General features: G+C 37.1%; 1 protein-coding gene and 1 long non-coding RNA gene across 2 annotated transcripts; one reads left to right on the top strand and one right to left on the bottom strand.

Annotated features, from left to right (window-relative positions):
* The first annotated feature begins 6,889 nt into the window (after positions 1-6,889).
* LOC127636960 (uncharacterized) lies at positions 6,890-11,718 on the top strand. Its single transcript, XM_052117768.1, has 7 exons — positions 6,890-7,008; positions 8,805-8,873; positions 8,965-9,021; positions 9,108-9,164; positions 9,490-9,534; positions 9,945-10,265; positions 11,024-11,718. Exons 2-7 carry the CDS (start codon positions 8,820-8,822, stop codon positions 11,423-11,425), a joined length of 936 nt encoding a protein of 311 aa, XP_051973728.1. The 5' UTR covers positions 6,890-7,008; positions 8,805-8,819; the 3' UTR covers positions 11,426-11,718.
* A 5,004-nt stretch (positions 11,719-16,722) lies between these two features.
* LOC127637003 (uncharacterized) lies at positions 16,723-18,446 on the bottom strand. Its single transcript, XR_007969658.1, has 3 exons — positions 18,246-18,446; positions 18,039-18,099; positions 16,723-17,096 (listed from the first exon to the last, which is right to left on the bottom strand). It is a non-coding gene; the product is annotated as an uncharacterized LOC127637003 (long non-coding RNA).
* Between the last annotated feature and the right edge of the window lie 1,651 nt (positions 18,447-20,097).

Genomic DNA, 20,097 nt, shown 5'->3' on the forward strand with positions numbered 1-20,097 from the left:
GCGGTAACATTAAAATGTCACTGGACAGCCATAATTCTTTGAATGTCTCATATTTACCGCCTGTGGGCAAGCATCTACATTGTGGACATGTAGCTTGTAATGGCTTTCTCAGTTAAATCAGTGATAATTTTGATATTTAAATGATGTTTTCTAATCCTAACCTTGAGTCTTGATGAAGGGTTGTTTACACTGACAGCAATTTGCAACAACAAATCAGCCAGAAGTAATTTCATTTCAGTGAGAATTGGCAATTTTGTGGCGACAAATTGAGCAAAGCATAACTTTATGCAAATGTACATTTAGGCAGACCACATTTGTGGGCTTTATTACTGTACCTGACTTTTACAGAGTAACCAACATGATCACACATGAAATCATGTTCCTTTGAAATCGACCTACACTACTGAATTACTGACATGAGCAATCTTCTAAGTAAGTAAGTAAAATTTATTTGTATAGCACTTTTCTCAGATGAAGATCACAAAGTGCTTCACAACAAAAGAAAGCATAAGCAGCTCTCATAAGTACATCTCAATCACAAAACAAAATAAAATAAAATATAAGTAAAATAAGCAACACTCAAACACATACACAATAGACCAAGGTCAACCATCCTCCAAACTAATCAAAAGCCTCTTTAAAAAGCAAAGTTTTTAGCTGACTTTTAAATTTTTCCACACAATCCAAGCAGCGTATTGAAGGAGGCAAAGCGTTCCACAACCTGGGTGCAACAACTTGGAATGAACGGTCCCCCTAGTTTTAAAATGTGCAAAGGGGGCAACTAATAGTCTCTGACCTGTTGATCTCAGACTACGTGAGGATGTACGCAGCTGTATCAGGTCAGAGATGTATGAGGGTGCCTGTCCTTGTAGGGCTCTAAAAGTTAGGACCAGAATTTTAAAGTGCATTCTGAATAGCACTGGTAACCAATGGAGTGAAGCTAAAACTGGAGTAATATGTGCCCTTTTACTCGTGTGGGTTAAAAGCCTAGCAGCAGAATTTTGGACAGTCTGAAGACGACCAAGATCCTTCTTATTAAGGCAGATAAAAAGACTGTTACAATAGTCCAAGCGAGACGAGATAAAAGCATGAATGATCATCTCTAGCTCGGCTTTTGACACTAAGGCTCTTATCTTCGAAATGTTCCTTAACTGAAAGAAACAGTTTTTAATAAGATGTTTTGAATGTTTCTCCAGAGACATGGCCGTATCAAAAACAACTCCCAAACTCCTGAGACTGGGCTGAACAGACGAACCTAAGTCACAAATGTGTTTCTTTATCTGAGGGATGCTCTGCTCAGGGGCAATGATTAAAGTTTCAGTCTTAGCTGAATTCAACATTAAAAAGTTGTCATTTAGCCACTGCTTAATCCTACTCAGACAGTTCATTAAAGATGATAATTTAAATAACTCAGTGGGCTTAAAGGAGCAATATAACTGAATGTCATCTGCATACAGGTGATAAGAGACATCTTGAAACTGGCTTATAATCTGTCCTAAAGGAAGCATATATAGAAGGAAAAGAATCGGTCCCAGGACAGAACCCTGCGGTACACCACTCAATAAACCTGCAGTGTCTGACATGTTCTGATTTATATAAACACTAAAACTTCTACCAGTAAGGTAAGATGAAAACCATTTCAGAGCTGATCCAGATATCCCTAATAGTGCCTGTAGTCTATTAAGCATAATATTGTGGTCAATGGTGTCAAAGGCAGATGTAAGATCCAGCAAAACTAACACTGTATGCTTCCCAGAATCAGCAGACATCAAAATATCGCTTGAAACTTTCACCAGTGCAGATTCCGCAGAATGTTTTTTATGAAAACCTGACTGATATTTATCAAAAATATCATTATTCTCTAAGAAGGTAGTAAGCTGCTCTGCTACCACTTTCTCTAAAATCTTAGCCATAAAAGGAAGTTTAGATATCGGCCTGTAATTCGAGGGTTGCAATAGGTCCAAACTGGGCTTTTTAAGAACAGGTTCTATCTGCAAAATGAGTGAAAAGAGAGTGCCATTCCAATCAAACATCATTTTGCATCCGTTCAACTTTCCCTGTTGTGTTACTGATAGTGTGTTGCATGTGCAATCTTTGAGACATAGGTGCTGGTTTCATGAAAATCAGAAAGTAATCACGTTCACTCTGAGACACGGGTTTTAAATTTGACATTTTTACTCCACTGACGCTTAGCTTAAGGGCTTGGGTTTGGGCAGAGATTAGGATTAAAATATGCATTCCTGTTGATTGTATTATGCCATTTACAACTAAAACACAACAAACCATATGTTCCACCCAATGGATATGTCAACTAAACAACAATTCCAGCTTCGGCCACTGGAGGCAGTGGTTTCAAAAGATACATTTCAGCAGCAGAACTTTTGAGAAGGATATAGCTGCAGACAGACCTCCAAAAAGGGGCAGGACATCTAATCTGTCAGCAAAGATATAGGGAGCAGCTAACCTAACCCTTTCCCTAACCCAAACAGTGTGTAGAATTGATGCACCCTTTTGGAGTTGGCGCAACCCCCCTTTGAGTAACTCCGCCCTCTTCTGGACATTCCATCCCCAGTTGAAGGTCTCCGGCCTACAGCTATACCTATTTGGAACTTTCAACCTCTTGTTGCTGAATTCATAGTGTAATTAGTCTGGTGTTACACTGTGTAGGGTTGCGTATTATCCTGTATAATACGTAATCTTCCATAATTTGTGGGAAACTGTTCGCGTTCCGTATGAAATCCATACTGGATACCATTTGTCCCTAATTTAGTGTCTCACACCCCAAACTGTGGAGAATGTTTCACAAATCATGAAAATGGATCTTAAACACACCTTTCAAGTGAGTTACCGGCTGATAAACATTACACGGACACCACACTTGACAGAAGCGGCTGGAGGAAAAGATAAATGAAAACAGCGCAAGTCTTCTGTCGTGTTTTCAGTCAGAAGCAGGAGAATTTTTTTTGTCAAAAATATTGCATTCATGTGAATTATAATTGTTTCTCACTATTGTGATTTCAAAAACACTAGTAATTCATGCCATGAGATTAAAATACACATTTAGTAAAAAACACTTTTATGTGATTTTTTTTACATTTGCCTATTTAATGCCAAAATGATGACACTGTAATCCAATGGGAAATACACTTCAATTTCATGTTAGCAGCTTCGTTCTTTTGGCAAAAAGTCATGTTTATAAAGTGAAGATTTGTTGAAATTAGTTTTTTCTGTACGTAGTATTAAAGTTGTTTTCATTTTAAACGTATTAGGGGCTGTTCATGCCGAATGTGTTTTTTTGTGTCCGTCCGTCCTGTTTTTCAATTGTTTTCTATGTTAACAAGATTTAGATGGACCGATTGAACCTTTGCGCAGCATCTCATGCTTGAGCCCCGCTGGAAAATAAAGTGTTCAATAATTGAAGCTGGAATGTCCCTTATTTGGCTGGTAGAATGTTGGCAACCCTAACACGGTGTCACCTTACAAAGCTAAGTTCTTTCAATGTAAAATGTGGTTACCTTCACATATTTATATTCTTGTTGAGGGTAACAGCTGGGTCCTCAATATGTATACTGAGGAATAAAACTCAAAGTCATGTTTTGCAATAATCAAAAGAGAGCGTTTCCTCTGATTGTTCTCTACAGGTTCAGTAAGCGCCGCTAGTTGATGAGATACAACAGTTAGAAAGACAGAAAGTCGAAGTGAAGTTTTATAACCTTTCCAAAGCAATTATAGTCAAATGCAAATTACATTAAGGGTGTCATCTTATCACAATTTCTAGCATTCTGGTAGGTCAACTACTTCAAACATTTGAACATATCACAAATATGGACTGTTCCGTCTTCATGGTAACAAAAATTATTAGCCACAACATGATTTGAGGTCCCATCCTTGGTTGTGACAAACTTATGATCAGATATCAGAGGTTAGCTATCAGTTTCGGCTACTCCTTATTTCTTTACGTCAAAGGGGTACCAAGAAGAGCAATTAAAATCCTTGGAAGACACAGAAAGCATACACAAGGCCAAACGAAACATAGAATAATATCTCATTAAAGAAACTAAAATCTGTCTCTCTCTCTCTCTCTCTCATACAATTAATAATGATTGAATAAAATAGAATCAAATGTTTATAGAATAGTTGATACATATGTTTGTGAATAAATACAAGATGCAGTAAATGTATATTCTCCAGAAGCCGGGCTAATTGAGTAATCACCGTTACTGCACTCCTGGCATAAACCAGACCCTCTGTCCTTTAGTAAAACAAAAATAGAAAATGTGTTAATAAACTCAGCAAAAAAAGAAACGTCCTCTCACTTTCAACTTTATTTTCAGCAAAATTAACGTGTAAATATTTATATGAACATAAAAAGATTGAACAACTAACAAGTGAACTGAACAAGTTTCACAAATATGTGATTAAAAGAAATGGAATAATGTGTCCCTAAACAAAGGGTGTCAAAAAGTAACAGTCATTATCTGGTGTGGCCACCAGCTGCATTAAGTACTGCAGTGTATCTCCACCTCATGGACTCCACCAGAACTGTGACCTTAATTGTAAGCTGTTAATGTCTTAACAACCGTTCCACAGGTGCATGTTCATTAATTGTTTATGGTTCATTGAACAAGCATGGAAAACATAATTTAAACCCTTTACAATAAAGATCTGTAAATTTATTTGGATTTTTACAAAATTATCTTTAAAATATAGTGTCCTGAAAAAAATATTGTTATTATGAGTTCATAATAACAATAAATGAGGACGATGAAAGATGAGGTATAACTTGTAAAAATAAATAAATCCTTTAATACTAAATATTAAATAGGTTCTGATTGGAAACTTGTGTAATGAAATTCGAAAAAAATAAAATAAAATTACTTTCTTCTCATTTTACTGTTTTAGAAGCTGAAAAAACTACAGTAATGTGTTAGCACGTGACTCATTGATGACCAAAAACATGTTTGAACGTGAATTACCTTCTCAGTCATTAAATCTTTCATTATGTTTTAGCACGATTAACTGTGTAAGGTACGTGGTATGATGAGAGCACACAGTCTGTGTGATTATTATTCACAGAAATGGGAAAGTTTTTGTAATATTTTGATATTTTGGTGGTGTCTCTGAGCTTTTCGTAAATCCATCCGTAAGCCACAGGCGGTATGGCCGCCAAGCATGACAGCAAGGTGCTTATTTTTAGATTTAAAAATTCCAGACACAAACTATAGACTTCTCTCCTCCTACAACATTAGTCTGAGTGAAAAAATTAAAAACATATGTGTACTTATGTGAGTGGCAGTCCAATGTAGCATGTCTTGACACATTTGTTCTTGTCAATCATTAGCATTGAAATTCAGTCTTTTTAATTGCTGCCCTGAGGTACACCCCGCAATAGCGCAGCAAATCATGAATGTTCTAACACTAACTATCACGTAGAGGGGCTTATTAACATTCAAGTGATGTTTGTTAATTCTAAATAATTGCACAGTAGAAGTTAAGGAATGCAAAATGGTCTGGTCCCCTTCTTGTTCCCATATTGTTTAATATACTATACATCTATACACAGAATAAAACGTAAGGCCATCTGAAAGGAAGCAGTTTTTAAGATTTAATTCTGAGCATGCGCAGTGAGACATAGAATATAAAACAAGGTAAGAGTGTTAATAGCCATACAAATTAGGACATATAACAGAATGGCATATGTACAAGTGCAAGTGGTAATGTATGTGCAGTTATATGTGAATTTACATATGTACATGAGATATTTATTTACATTATTGCACTATGGGGGAGTCCTGAGGCAGTGTAATTGTTCATGTGGAAAATTGCCTTTGAAACTGTTCTTGTGCCTGGCACCAGCCAGAGGGCAACAGTTCAAAGAGGGAGAGGGCAGGGTGTGATTCTACCTGCAGGTGGGCACCAATAATCCTCTCAGCAGTCCTGACTGTCCATTGTAGTTTCCTTCTTTCTGATTTGGTGGCTGAACCGCACAGGTCAGACTCAATGACAGCCGAGCAGAACTGTGTTAGCCGCGCCTGTGGCAGGTTGAACTTCCTCAGCTGGCGAAGGAAGTACAACATCTGCTGAGCCTTTTTCACAATGGAGTCTATGTGGGTATCCCACTTCTGATCCTGAGAGATTGTAGAGCCCAGGAACCTGAAGGACTCCACTGCTGCCACGGTGGTGTTGCTGTTGGGGGGGGGGACTGGAATGATAGTGGAGCATTTGAAGCAGCATGGAAATTAACACTGCTCCAGTGATCTATTGAAGATCTGTGTGAAGATGGGGGCCAGTTGGTCAGAGCAGACATTAAGACAAGCAGGTGAAACACCATCTGGGCCTGAAGATTTCATTGTCTTTTGTTTCCGTAAGACCCAGCACAAATCATAAGTGGATATTGAGTAGCAGGAGGAGGGAGGAGGGGGGTTCCAGGAGGTGTTTGTGTGTGTGCAATGTAGATCCAGGGGAGGGGTGTGAGACTGGGCTTTTCAAACCTGCAGTAAAACACATTCAGTTAATCAGCCATAAGTTGACTCTACAGAGCGAGGGGGTGGTGTCATATACATGGTAAATATACTCATACAGTTTACTGTCATATACTCGCTTTATAATATAAGAATTTAAGTGGACCTTCATTTAATTTCTTCATTGTATATGTATCATAATGAGCGTAACAATTATCATAACTACTTCTGGGATCTCAAGAACAGTACAGGATATATTTTTTTTTCTGCATGTCATGCCTGGTGGTAAATGTTTGCATTGCCTGGTCATACAAACCACAGGAAGAGTGGGAGAAGAAAGTTGGGACAGCAGTGGTAAACCTCATGACATCACAAGCAGCACTGCCATTGGTTGCTTCCAGAGGGAGCAGGGTTTAAAAGCCAACCAGCAGCCAGCTCTCACTATAACATCAAAACAGCAAGATCTCAAGATCTAATTAAAGGGACCTCAGTCTATCATCTGCATAGTACCTAAAAAAACTTCAGATTCTCACAGAAATAGACTTAGGTAAGTCACCGCTCTATATACTTCGTTTTTATTAAATGTTAGAGATGTAGAAGAAGCTTTTATTATTGTTTGGCACTCAAGAACCCATGTGGACTGCATTTTCCTTGCATGAAATTTGCAATTTATCATTTGACATTTCATTTCTCTGAAAGGTAAAATGTTCCATAGAACAACTAGTTGTCAGTTACAATCTATTAACACCTACCGATCACTCAAAAAGATTTGTCGCTACACATATTCAGATGGTTAACTGTAAATTAATAAAATATTTAAATAGATTCAGATGTATAGAAACAGTGAAAGTACAAGAATTACAGTCCTTGTTCAGCCTAAATCTAAGCATAAGACTGCATTAAATTAATTCTAAAGTTATGAAGACTTTTAATGATTCCAACCGCAGTTTATAATAGGCAGAGATGATTAATATGAACTTGACAGACGAAAGAGGAAGTTGTGGCTATGGCACATTAAGGGCGTACTAATTTGTCAACTGACTCATTTATTCCAGCAACACAACCACTAAATTAAAGTTCCATACAAAAGAATAAAAATACTGGCTCAATGACAACTGCCACCATTACATGTGTAAGTAGCCTCAACAAAACACTGCCACTCTTAGCTTTTTAAATCCTACTTCACATTTCCTTTGACGCCACAAATCTTAGGCCTTGGCTTACAGCAATGCAGATTCTAATGAGAAAAGTCTGGAGCCAGAGGCGTGCTATTTCTTGGGATTGTGGCCGCTACTTCGTCTACATATAACTTCTTGAATTATACATTGGTGGAGATCATTATAGGTGTTGCTAAACATGCACTTCCTCAACTTATACTTCATGTAATGTTGTTGTAGCTGAAAACAAATGAGATGTTTTGTGGTGAGGGCTGGTAGTACTTAGTAAGGAAGTCCTTTGGAATTTGCACCCCCAAAAGACATACTTCATTTAGAGTTGATTTTCCATGCAGTAAATGCACAAATACCTAAAATACCCACTCTTATGTGGGTAGTTTGACAGTTAAAGTCAAGGCCGTTTCTGAGTATATGGGGGCCCTAAGCAAAATCCTACTCGGAGACTCTTTTAGCGTGCGTGTGCCTGTCACACAACACAACTCTCTTCTTGCAGTTACATTCTCCTTTCCTTCACGGGCCATCTAATTGATCCATAACAGCTGCCTGAGTCTTAATCACAGATTTTCGATAATTAAAAAATATCTACAGTTTTTTAAAACCTTCCTTTGTGGGGCCCCCTGGTGGTTTGGGGGCCCTAAGTGGTTGCTTATACCTCTTATTGAAGTAAAAGGGCACCATCTATGGAATTTTTTTTTACGTCTTTAATTATCATGCATTAGCTGGTGTTACGACACTAACTGTATTTCGAACAGTCAAATGCCTAGCTATAAAATCAATATGCATCATTTGCAACCCATTTTAATTCTGTTTTCAATTGAAAAAGCTATTTGAAGACAAAAAAGACAGGACTTTTTTTGGTCTATTGGGAACTGACCATGAAAAGTGGTCTATAAAAGGTAGTTAGAGGGAAGGGGTTGAAATATAAAAGGGTATCTTGGTGACGTTAGCTGAAAAAGGAAAGATTATTTCAGCTGCAGAGCAAGTCATTACATTTTAAAGACAAGTAGGTGAAGACAAAACATTTTTTTTTAATTTGAAACAATGTGCACTAGTCAAATATGCAACATAAGACCAGTAAAGTGTGTTAAAATCTATATTGGGTCTATTTTAATTTCAAGCGTTTTGTGTATTTTTGCAATATTTATAATTTGTTTTCCCCATTTTTTAGAATATTTTACACAAAATGAAGGCTGTTATCATTTTGATGCTGCTCATTGTCACAGTCTACTGCCTACCGGTAAGTTCACTTTGATTTCAACTGCAAAATGGGGCCTTTAAAGCTGTATCTTATAACTCTGTCTTCTAATGTAAACGTTACATATTTTCAGGTTAAGCGTTCAGCTAGCAGTTCCGAAAGCTCAGAAGAAGGTGTGGTTGTTCCACAGGCAAGTATCCTATGTGATCATAAACAGCATGGAAAATACTTAATCTGCAAATATTACTAATGTAACCAAACATCTTTCTTATGCAGCCAACTCCTTTTCTAATAAAAGCTCATTTTGAACTAGTTGAAGCAGAACCTACACAGGTAAAATCCTCCAGTATCTAAAAAAATATATATTTCCTTTGATGTCAAAGGCTTTGTTCACAATGCACACAAGTCTGATTTGTTTTTAAATCGATCTTAGGATTTGTCATTTTCAAGTGATGAAATCTAATTTGTTTGTTCAGTGTGGTTTGTTCAGTAGATTCAGACTAAAAATGTCATACATTTTAGTCAAATATGACCAAAAAACAAATCTAAATTTTTGGGCTGCATGTCTGAAAAACTGAAATATATGGTAACTAGCACATACATGAGCACTAGAGTGAGTATTGCTTTTTTAACTACAAATAATTTGTTTGGTTTTCAGACAACAGAATCTGATGAGAGCATGGAGGATGCAGATGACACGGTGGTAAATAAAGACTCATCCTCCACACCACATCACACATCACTGTCTGCCCACATTACCCAATCAAATACAAAGAAATACTCTTGTGTTAGTGAAGGCGCACAGTCGGTGACCCCACTGTGACCTTACAAGTCTCAACACTGTTTCTTGCATTTGCAGGACGCAGACGAAGTATCTAAAACTAAATAACTTTCATGTTGGTACCAATGCGTCCACATGCTAAACAATTAATTAAACAATATGTAGGAAAGAAGAAAACAGTACATTGGTGTTTGCTAAAGCAAGTGTCATTACTGTTACTGTTGTAGGTGAATTCAACCTACTGTATGGATAGCTTACCTATTGCATATTCAAAATAAATTTAACATTGAAGAAATTCAACTTTAACATCAGCATTAACATTTTCCCTTTAGGATTCCAATTCCAGTGAGAGTGAATCTGGGGAAACACAGACCACATCTATCCCATCAACAGTGGAGCCCACCCTGGGCTCCACTGTTGAGCCCACCCTGGGTCCGATTATCAACACAGGCCGTGGAGACAGCTTGGGCTACCCAAGTGACTACAAGAAATCCATTGTCTATGTCGATGCAAAAGACATTGAAAAAATCCCTTCCCCATACAAGTCCTACAGCAGCGACAAGCTGGGCGGTTTGACCATCGTCAGTAAGAAGATGTCTTCCTATGATGATCAGAGGGTCAATGATGTGGAGAAGGAGATTAAACTATTCAAGGTAAATCGAGGATTCAAATGTGAATGTTACTTTGGAAAATGTCTGTAAAGCTGGAAACACATGTATTTAATGTTCCCTTTGTTAAGGGTTAATAAAGGAGTTCATTATTGCTAATAATGCATTTACAAATGGATTATAAATCATTAATATGTAGTTATAACAACACGCATAAAAAAGGGTTACTGTCATGCAATACCTGCCAAATAGTGAGCCATTTTACCGCACATGTTAGAAATGCTTAATATCACTTATTCAACACCAGTTACCTAAGACAATATACAGTATATGTAAAGTGGACATATATGAAGCATTAATATAATATTAATTAACGTCACAGGAACCTATGTAAATAAGTTCAGTATGGTTTAATGGTCATATGGCTTTAATATTCTATACATATTTTGTGAATGAGAAAAAGGTCTGAAAAGTGTTTTGTGACCTGTTTATTCATGTAACTGCATATTAATATGCTAAATTTACAATGCATTAACAAACCATTTATAAACCCCTAACAAATGTAAAGTGTTATCAATGTGCCCTCAGGTTTGGCAAGTAATTGAAAGTATATAGAACATGTATAAACATGTACAGCAGATCAAATCTGAAGAACCCTTATTAAAAAGTACTAGGACAGAACAAAAGGTTCCACATACTGTACATACCTACAAAAACTTCTCACACAAGGCAGAAAGAAACAATTGAACAAGTGAATATTATAGCATAAAACCCTGTAGCTAAGATGCTATTTGGATTTTCAGGCTCTTCAGGTCCATGATGTCCTCCCAGAAGAGGAAGACACCAGCACCCCTGAGGTGGAGAACACTGCCAGCGGCACAGACAAGGACATGGAGCCAAGTGACCGCCATACAGCTCTGGGGAGCCATGAGATCACTCCTGCCAGGAACCAGGGCAGCGAAATTGCTCAAGAAGGGTCTGACAGCGAGGGGGCCAGTGCTGGTGAATCTCCCAGTACCAGTGCAAGCACCAGCCAGGAGGAGACCGAGCAGTCAGATGGCAGCCTGAGCAGCGAGGAGACCACCAAGACACCTGGAGCTGCAGATAGTGAAAACGACTCTTCACAGAGCACTGAGAGCCAGGAGAGCGATTCGGATGAGGAGATCACCCAGACCACTGAGGTCACTGTTGTCATAGCGAAGTAATCCATCCGAGCACGAATCCTCAACGTGTTAATTATATGGTGCTTGGTGACTCTCTCCACCTGATATTAGTGTGAGTCAGTTTAATATTAAGTCAAATTGTAGAGCACAAAGACACAGTTTACAAAAGCTCTCGAGCTTTGCTGCCTAATTTGTTTAGAAGCAGTTTTATCTTAACAGTCTTACTGTTCATTGCACTATTATTTACAATGTTAATGAAAATGTAATTTTATATTTGTTATGTTATGATATATCATTTATGAATAAAGTTTGTTCTACGTTTATGAGTAATGTACATTTCCTTTTACAAAAGTGTTACAAGAGACAACCTCAAGACATGGAAACTGTTCATGTACATGCACGAAATGCTCAACAAAAATCAGCTAAATGTAAGAAACCAGTGTTTATATATTTGTTAATAATCATGTTTTCCTTCTACAAAACATAAACAGACTACACTGAATTAGGCATCTGGATGCCAGTAAAGCTGTTTACATAAAGAGCAAAAATGGGGTAATGGGCAAAAATCTAGGTGTGCGATTTAAAAAAATAAATATTATTCTGTTTATGCTTAAGCGTTATTGGGTTACTAAATTTTTAGGTTATTAAAGGTGTTGTAAGTGATTTTAGCTGTTCTGGAACTTCTACGAGACTGTGCCATTAATTTAGACACAGCCCCTATTTCCAAAACACTGTCCTCCAAAGATAGCATTGAAATCGAGTGAGTCTTCTCACGGTTGTCAAACACACCAGTAGCAAAATAGCACCCTCAGCTGACAACTGATATGAATATGACATTAAAATTGAATGTTCCACCTTAAACCAGAGTGCGAATTACCCCACCATAATTGGGGGGTACTGCTCCTTCACTTCTTCTATGACCATCATGGTCCACTACCATATCAATCCCCACCGTGATTGCCAAGTGCAACATGTGTTGTGCAACACACATACAAGGTCTAAACATGCGACAAACTGATAATCAGTAGGCTACAGAATATCTCATTGTTATTATATATCCAAAAGATAACTGTTTTGATCAACTCCCAAAAGTTAGAAGTTAAGTGCACTGAAATACCATTCTAATTACTAGTAAAAGTAATACCTTTACAAGAAGCCTATTGCCTATTTCATGAAATATTGATTTGGTTTATTTTTAGATTTCATAAGACCTGGAGGTAAGACTCAACCCTCTCATATACTGTGTAAACAGAAACCAATTTTCCATTATAGTCTATGGTAGTCAGTGTCAAATCAACACAATTACTTGAAGATATGTGAAACCTGAGCAATCTTTAATGTGATTAAGGAGCATACTATGAAAAACCATACTACCACAGAAGAACTACATAGCAGTAACACACAAGAATCCGATAACCTGTTAATGTCAGAACAAGCTGGGTATCATCAACACTACAGTATCCTACAAATGAGTCACATATACACACATGCACAAACACAGATACACTACTTCCAGACATTGTATTTACATTATATAGCACTATATTTCTAGACCTGTCCAAATCTGACATAAGTATGTTATGTATGAGTATGTGTAAAAGGTGTATATTGTATTGTATATGTATTATGCTTGAAGTGCACTGAAAACTGAAATAGTAAATGGCTATGTATTCCAACAAACACTGTTGTAATATATGCAGCAAATCAGGCTTGTTTTAAAATACTGACCACAGAGGTCGGGGTTTTGCCTATTTTGCCTTCCTCCCTGGCACCCAAAATTGCGATAATCAAACACGGTTTTAATGATAATTAAATTTGAAACGATAATACTAACCGTCAGTACATTTTATAGTGGTTTATAGTGAAACTGGTAATCGTCCCATCCCTACAGGTAAGTAGCCTGTAATTCAATGTATGAAGACGTGACATGAGCTATGAAAGAACAAAACACATTAATAAATGAAGGTTGTAAAATCAACAAGCTAGACGTCAGCTAGCAACTTACAATTATCCATGCACGTCAGCAGCAAACCGTTCTCTATCTCCATTGCTTCTAGCCGCCACGGTGGTTAAAAATGGTACGGTCCACAATAGGGGTGTCTGAAATCGCTTTACATTAAAATGTTCCTACAGTGAAAATAGGAGTTGACTTGTATTGTAACCGTAAATATATTTTTTCACAATATCAGAAAAATTATCTGACCCCTCCAAAACTGATATTTCTGTCCCTTTGGCAAGTTACAACTCTGAAAAGTAGAAGCAATTCGGTTTCATTCAGCTGCTGTGCCTCTTGTTGTTTTGAGCACAAACACGTCATAGACATGTTCTTTTGCCCTTCTGCACAATTTTTTTTTAATATAGTTTTTATTTATGTTCATTCTCTTCCGATTGAGTTTCAAATGTAAGATTTAAATTGGGCTGCACGATGTTAGCCAATCATAACAGAGGTTGTTTACATTGAAGTTTAATGAGAGGCTTATGCCAAAACTGAGCGTTTCAGATTGAGGGCCAGAGACAGGGTGGAAAATTATCATATATTACAAAATTATGATGGTTTTGAGATGCCTGGGTAACTCAGCGAGTATTGACGCTGACTACCACCCCTGGTGAATCCAGGATGCACTGAGTGACTCCAGCCAGGTCTCTTAAGCAACCAAATTGGCACGGTTGCTAGGTAGGCTAGAGTCACATGGGGTAACCTCCTTGTGGTCACGATTAGGGGTTCTTGCTCTCAATGGGGCGCATGGCAAATTGTGTGAGGATCACAGAGAATAGCATGAATCTCCACATGCTGTGAGTCTCCGCGGTGTCATGCACAGTAAGCCACATGATAAGATGCGAAGATTGACAGTCTCAGAAGAGGGTCTTGTCCTCTGCCATCCGGATTGAGATGAGTAACCGCGCCACCACGAGGACCTAGTAAGTAGTGGGAATTTGACATTCCAAAATTGGGGAGAAAAAATTATGATGGTTTTGGTGCAAAAACAAAAACCTTAATAACATTATCAGTGGACCTCAGGGAAGCTAATAAAACTATATAGCATTTCATGACCCCTTTAAGTGAGGTTCTTCTCAATGTACTTTCCAATTTTGCCAGATTTAAAAATAACTACTACATATACATTGAAATTGTACTAATAAATGTAGAGCTGCATATTTTACATATATGCAAGTTAGTAATGTTGTGATCTACATTTAGAATAAACAATTAAAAAAATAGACATTAAAACATTAATGTTCTTTCTCCTGAAAAGCAGTCCCACTTCAGAATGATTTAGACAAAAACAGATCAATATTTAAGTCAATATCTCCCTGCACAGTCAATCTCCACTTTAACTTTCACATTCACATTCTTCATGCATACGCCCCCTACTGGGCGTGGAGATCAAACTTTGATTGAATTCAAATTAAATAAAACAGACCTATTATGACCCTTTTTACAAGATGTAATATAAGTCTCAGATGTCCCCAGAATGTGTCTGTGAAGTTTCAGCTCAACATACCCTACAGATAATTTATTATACCAAGTTGTAATGCCTCTTTTTGGGTGGAATCAAAAACAGGTGGTTTTTGTGTGTCTCTTTAAATGCAAATTAGCAAAGCACATTCAGAAAGGCAATTTGCAAACATCCTGTTTTATATTGACACTCATTCACAAAGCAGTAAGGTGTGAAATGATTAGCACAAACATACACAAATTTTTGCATGTTTTGGGGCACATTTCTTTAAAAAAAAAAACTGGTCCACTGCGTCTTCAGTGGCTCTGATGCCGGGAGTACGTGAAGACTCTTATGTTCACTTTTTCAGCCAACAACAGAATACTTATGCTTACGAAGTGGAGACATTCTTCTTCTCACTGTATCTGCTCCTGCTCGGAAAAAAATGGCGGACTGTATGTAGATCACTCAGGGGAGGATCTATGATAATAGGGTGGTGTCCGCCACCAGTTGTGGGCGAGGCCTGCCTTAATGTGACATCACGCCCTAGAGACCCATTCATTTTGAGACACTGTTTTTGATTAATAGAAATATAAGAAAGAGGAGTGGGTGGACTTTTAACATTGTAGGGTGGTTGTGTACACACACTGCCAACTCATTTATGTACGAACACAATGTACAAGTGAATTTAGCATAAAAGGTCCCCTTTAAATATTGGTAAATGGTCTGCACTTATATAGCGCTTTTTTAACCTTAGAGGTTACCAAAGTGCTTTTCACTGTGTCCCAATCACCCATTCACACACACACACACACTCACACACCAATGGCAGCAGAGCCGCCATGCAAGGCACTAGCCTGACATTGGGAGAAACTTGGGGTTCAGTGTCTTGCCCAAGGACACTTCGTCATGTTGAGTCATGTGGGCTGGGAATCGAACCGCCAACCCTGCAATTAGCAGCTGACCCGCTCTGCCACCTGAACCACAGCTGCCCGCCATATTGATTTGTTTCTCACCCATACCTATCATATCTCTTCAGAAGACATGGTTTTAACCACTGGAGTCATATGAATTACTTTTATGCTGCCTTTATGTGCTTTTGGAGCATCGAAATCTTAGCACCCATTCACTTCCTGTCCAAAATGTATAAATTCTGCTTTTCGGTCTTACCTGGTTAATGTTCTGTACTTTAAAGTACACTGTAAAGAGTGGTAACCTGCAACTGTTACCATAAGGAGCTATATCTAATAACCTTTCAGTTTTGTTTTGTTTTGTTGGTGAAACCTAAAGTATTCAGGTTGATTCTGTGATGTTAAATCATATTTTTGACCTGAATAAAGCCAGTTATTTTAGATATAACAATTCGTGTAAAGTCGGTTCAAACTTGAAGCTCTCTAAGTAAAAAACTTCTAAGTAAAAACATGTAAATTGGTCAATTTGTTGTAGCTCTTTTTAATGCCACAGGATGGTGCTGTTATTCTAACTTACATATTTTATCTAAGCAGAAAGACACAATCCAATGAATTATTACACTTTATTGAACCTTTCTTTTTACATTTATATATATGTTTTATATATACATATAGCATTTTTGAATTAGACTGATAGGAAAAAGTGGACAGTTATATTGGTTTAACATAGGCTTTTTCATATTTCTTATACTCTTAAGCAATTTTAAATAGATAACAGAGAATATATATTAGTATGAAGATCTTCATTACACACTTACCAGTTTAACTGCCTTCTGTATAACACTTAATGATATTTAATAAAAAATATTAATAAAATGTTCTCTTCCTTCATTCACTAATGGGGATTCTTTGTAGTAAAAATAAACAACTGGCTGCTTCACTCCACTTCAAAAGGTGCATCATTAATCAACATTAATAATCAATATTAATATTACACATTCATGAGATTTTGAAAAGGTGCATAAAAAGACCATTAAAAAGTTACATTTCGTTATCTCCTCTTTTTTCAGACGTACTGGTCACATCTACAGTAAAACACTTTGTGATGATTTCTGTTGGGATGATTGGTTGGTTTGTTGGCTCATGAGTCACAGGTTGATTTGTTATGGTTGGTGGAGCAAAGGTGCTTACACTTATGATAATTTCCTCTGAAGATTCAGATTGACTGGATGTAGACTCATTTGATTCAGAACTCTCATCCCTGGATGAATCACTTTCATCTGAACTGGAGCTTGATTGAACAGAGTTGGATGAATCAAACCCTCTGTAAGGACTTTGACGGCTGCCATTGCTGCGCAACAAAAACTGAGGATATAAATAATTCGGTCAATAAAATCATCACTGACAATAGTACTGCATACTTAAAAATAAATAGTGTTTAGTCAGGTATAACTAAGATACACTTAAAGGTGCACTCAGCAAAAAAAAAAATTTGTGTCATCTTGGAGTTACACTGACACCTAGCGGTGTGGATGCGGCATCATTCAAAATTAATAGTTTTTAGATACAGATGCCTTTGTAGAAATTCACTATTCACAGTCAGCCAAGATTAATTTAATCCAACAGTAAAAGTGTCCAATAGCAGGATGGTTCCTGAGATAAGGCTAGTGACATTCAGCAGGTCATGTGATTCTAACATGGCTGCCCCCATGTGGGGGATAACAGCTTTTATAAGGTTACTGATATGACTGGAGTCTTCATCTCATGTGGGTGGTCATGATTTTATAAATATGTTTCAAAATTAAAATTCATTTCTTTAGGAGTAAAATTTTTTCATGAGAAAAAAATGACTGAGTGCACCTTTAACTTATAGTTATAGTGCATTAAATATCAATGAGTAGTCATTTGGACATTTGATTATTAAGAAATAGGGAGACATGTCTCTCTCTGAATCAGAAATAAGCTGTAAATAAATAAATAAATTAATAAACAAAATCTGCATTAGATTTAACAATGTTTTACATTGAAATACACTGAATCATAAGGAGTCAAGAATCATGAAGTGTTTAGTTTAGTGTTACCAATATAATATGTATACCAGAATAACAACAAAATGAGCAGTCAGAGATCACAATGATTATAAACTCTTGTCATAGTGAATTAGATATTGAATACTGTTTATGATAGCAAGAGTTAACTAAATGAAATGACAGACTGTGTGTGAGAGAGAATTAGAAAATATTTGACTGCGCCCTTGACTATAGCTGAAGAAAACAAGATGTTCCAAAAAAAAAAAATGAAACTTACTGGTCTTGATAAGACTGATGCAACGAATAGCATCAGTATCATTGCCTGCAATACCTTCATCCTACAAACACGAGAGAAACAATGGAAAAAGTATGAATAGTGTATCTCACACAGTCTAACACTTTGACCTGTTGATTATTTAACTAACAATAATAAATCCTTTAGCAAGATTAAAAATGAAAGCCATGAATATATTAAATGCGTTACCTTGTGCAGTTGTTCTTGTCCAGCTATATAATATTACAGTCTGTCCCCACCACATGTGGTACTGTGGCTTAAATACTGAACACTTGTGAGTAAACCAGGGCTTGGTCCAGTGAATTCCCACAAAGATGGTAACATGAAAAGAGGTAAACATTTGTGCAACATCCGGGTCTCTACCAAATTCTTGCAAAATGCTGTGTTTTGTAATCAAAACAAGAGTGTAAATCATGAAATTCCACTGCCGTTACGCATTGTTTAGACAAACCCACACTGCCTGAAACTTGTTTCGTTTGCTGCAAGAGGAATGCAGAACTCTCTATATAATTAGAACTGTAGATTTGCTCCGGAGGAAACTGGAGCAATTGTTTTTTATATAATGCAATGCATTCTCACAACTCTGCATACTTCTCAAATATTTTAATTAAATAAGCATTTAAATAAATTGCTGATGCAATTTTAAAACCTCATTTACTGTAAAATCAAGTATAATAGTAGAAAATACAGTATAAAACCTGATAAGTAGGCTACATGGGGCTAGATAGTTCAGCAGTGTTTCTCAGCTAGTGAGTTGTGACTCTGGTCTGTTCTGAAACGGTCGCAGCCGACAGAGAAAAAAATGCCTCATGCAAAAAAATATATACAATTTATTTTGTATTATTTAATAAAAAAGAACTGTTTTTAATTGTCAATTTTCCTATGCAGCCAAGGTCATGCCAATCATTTTTCATATTGTTGGGCATATGCAGTTCATGTTAATATTAATACATATCCCTGGTTGATTTTAAGGACATTTTTGTGTATGACAAACTCCTGTGAAACTGTGCTGGGATGCTACTTGAAATCCAATGTAAAATCTAGGTTTTGAAAAAAAAAAAAAACAATGAAAACCACTGGCCTACATCATTTCTGACATGTATGCCATATTGTGAAAGGCTGTTCATGAAAAAAAAATATGGCGAATGGTGAATTTTGATTGCTCATACATAATGATGATATGTGGTTTTGGTTCAGCTGCTCAGACAGATACTTTTCCCACTCAAAGCACACAAGTGATGATTGAGGATATGAATCACTCAAAACTGGACTTTTCTGCACGGATGATATCATTTGATGCAGTTATCACAGAAGCCGCACCCTCACCCCATATGACAGACAAACCTGAACAATCATAAATAAATTACAATGTAGAATCAATAACTGAAAACACAAAGTAACGAAAATGCATAGAGGTCAAATAGCTTCAATTACTAAGCGTAAGTTCGAGAGCAGTACGGCCATCTGATCTTCAAATTAATTATCTGAGTATAAAAGCAAACTATTCGCCTCCGTGTCAGTTCTCCTGGAATTTAGCCCCGCCCACTCACCCACAAACAGATGCGACAGACTTGGATGACTCACAACTCATTTGCTCTCATCAGATAAGCTCTTCCATCACAATTATCATGTTGTACAACAGAAGCTGCCGCAGCAGTATTTTAATATTTCATGGCAATGGCGACTGCTACTTTAACTGTTGTTTCCTGCTCTGTCTTTTCTTTTATTCAAATCTTTCCTCACCAAAGCATACCCTAGCAGGAGTCTACCAATGCAAATCAGCAACTGATTGGCTGTAATCCTGTGGTCCAGCTCCCTATGGCTGTATACAGGTCCTCTCATCTTAACTTTCCATCCGGAGTGGACCCTGTAGCATGAGGCTGCCACATCACCTGGCCTCTATTACAGCTTTAATTTAAGGCTAGGGAATCAAAAGATTAGTAATTGAATTCAAACATTATTCTTAAGCACTCAATCCGTTCTCCCACACAGGTGTTTCCTCTCAGCATTGATTACCTTGCTTTGCAGCTCGTTTTAATCA

Source organism: Xyrauchen texanus, chromosome 44, assembly GCF_025860055.1.
Source record: "Xyrauchen texanus isolate HMW12.3.18 chromosome 44, RBS_HiC_50CHRs, whole genome shotgun sequence".
Taxonomy (NCBI): domain Eukaryota; kingdom Metazoa; phylum Chordata; class Actinopteri; order Cypriniformes; family Catostomidae; genus Xyrauchen; species Xyrauchen texanus.

Coding starts and splice junctions, on each gene's coding strand:
- LOC127636960 (XM_052117768.1), top strand. CDS start 8,820: ATGAAGGCTGTTATCATTTTGATGCTGCTCATTGTCACAGTCTACTGC. Junction 8,874..8,964: donor TCACAGTCTACTGCCTACCG/GTAAGTTCACTT, acceptor ACATATTTTCAG/GTTAAGCGTTCAGCTAGCAG. Junction 10,266..11,023: donor AGGAGATTAAACTATTCAAG/GTAAATCGAGGA, acceptor TTGGATTTTCAG/GCTCTTCAGGTCCATGATGT.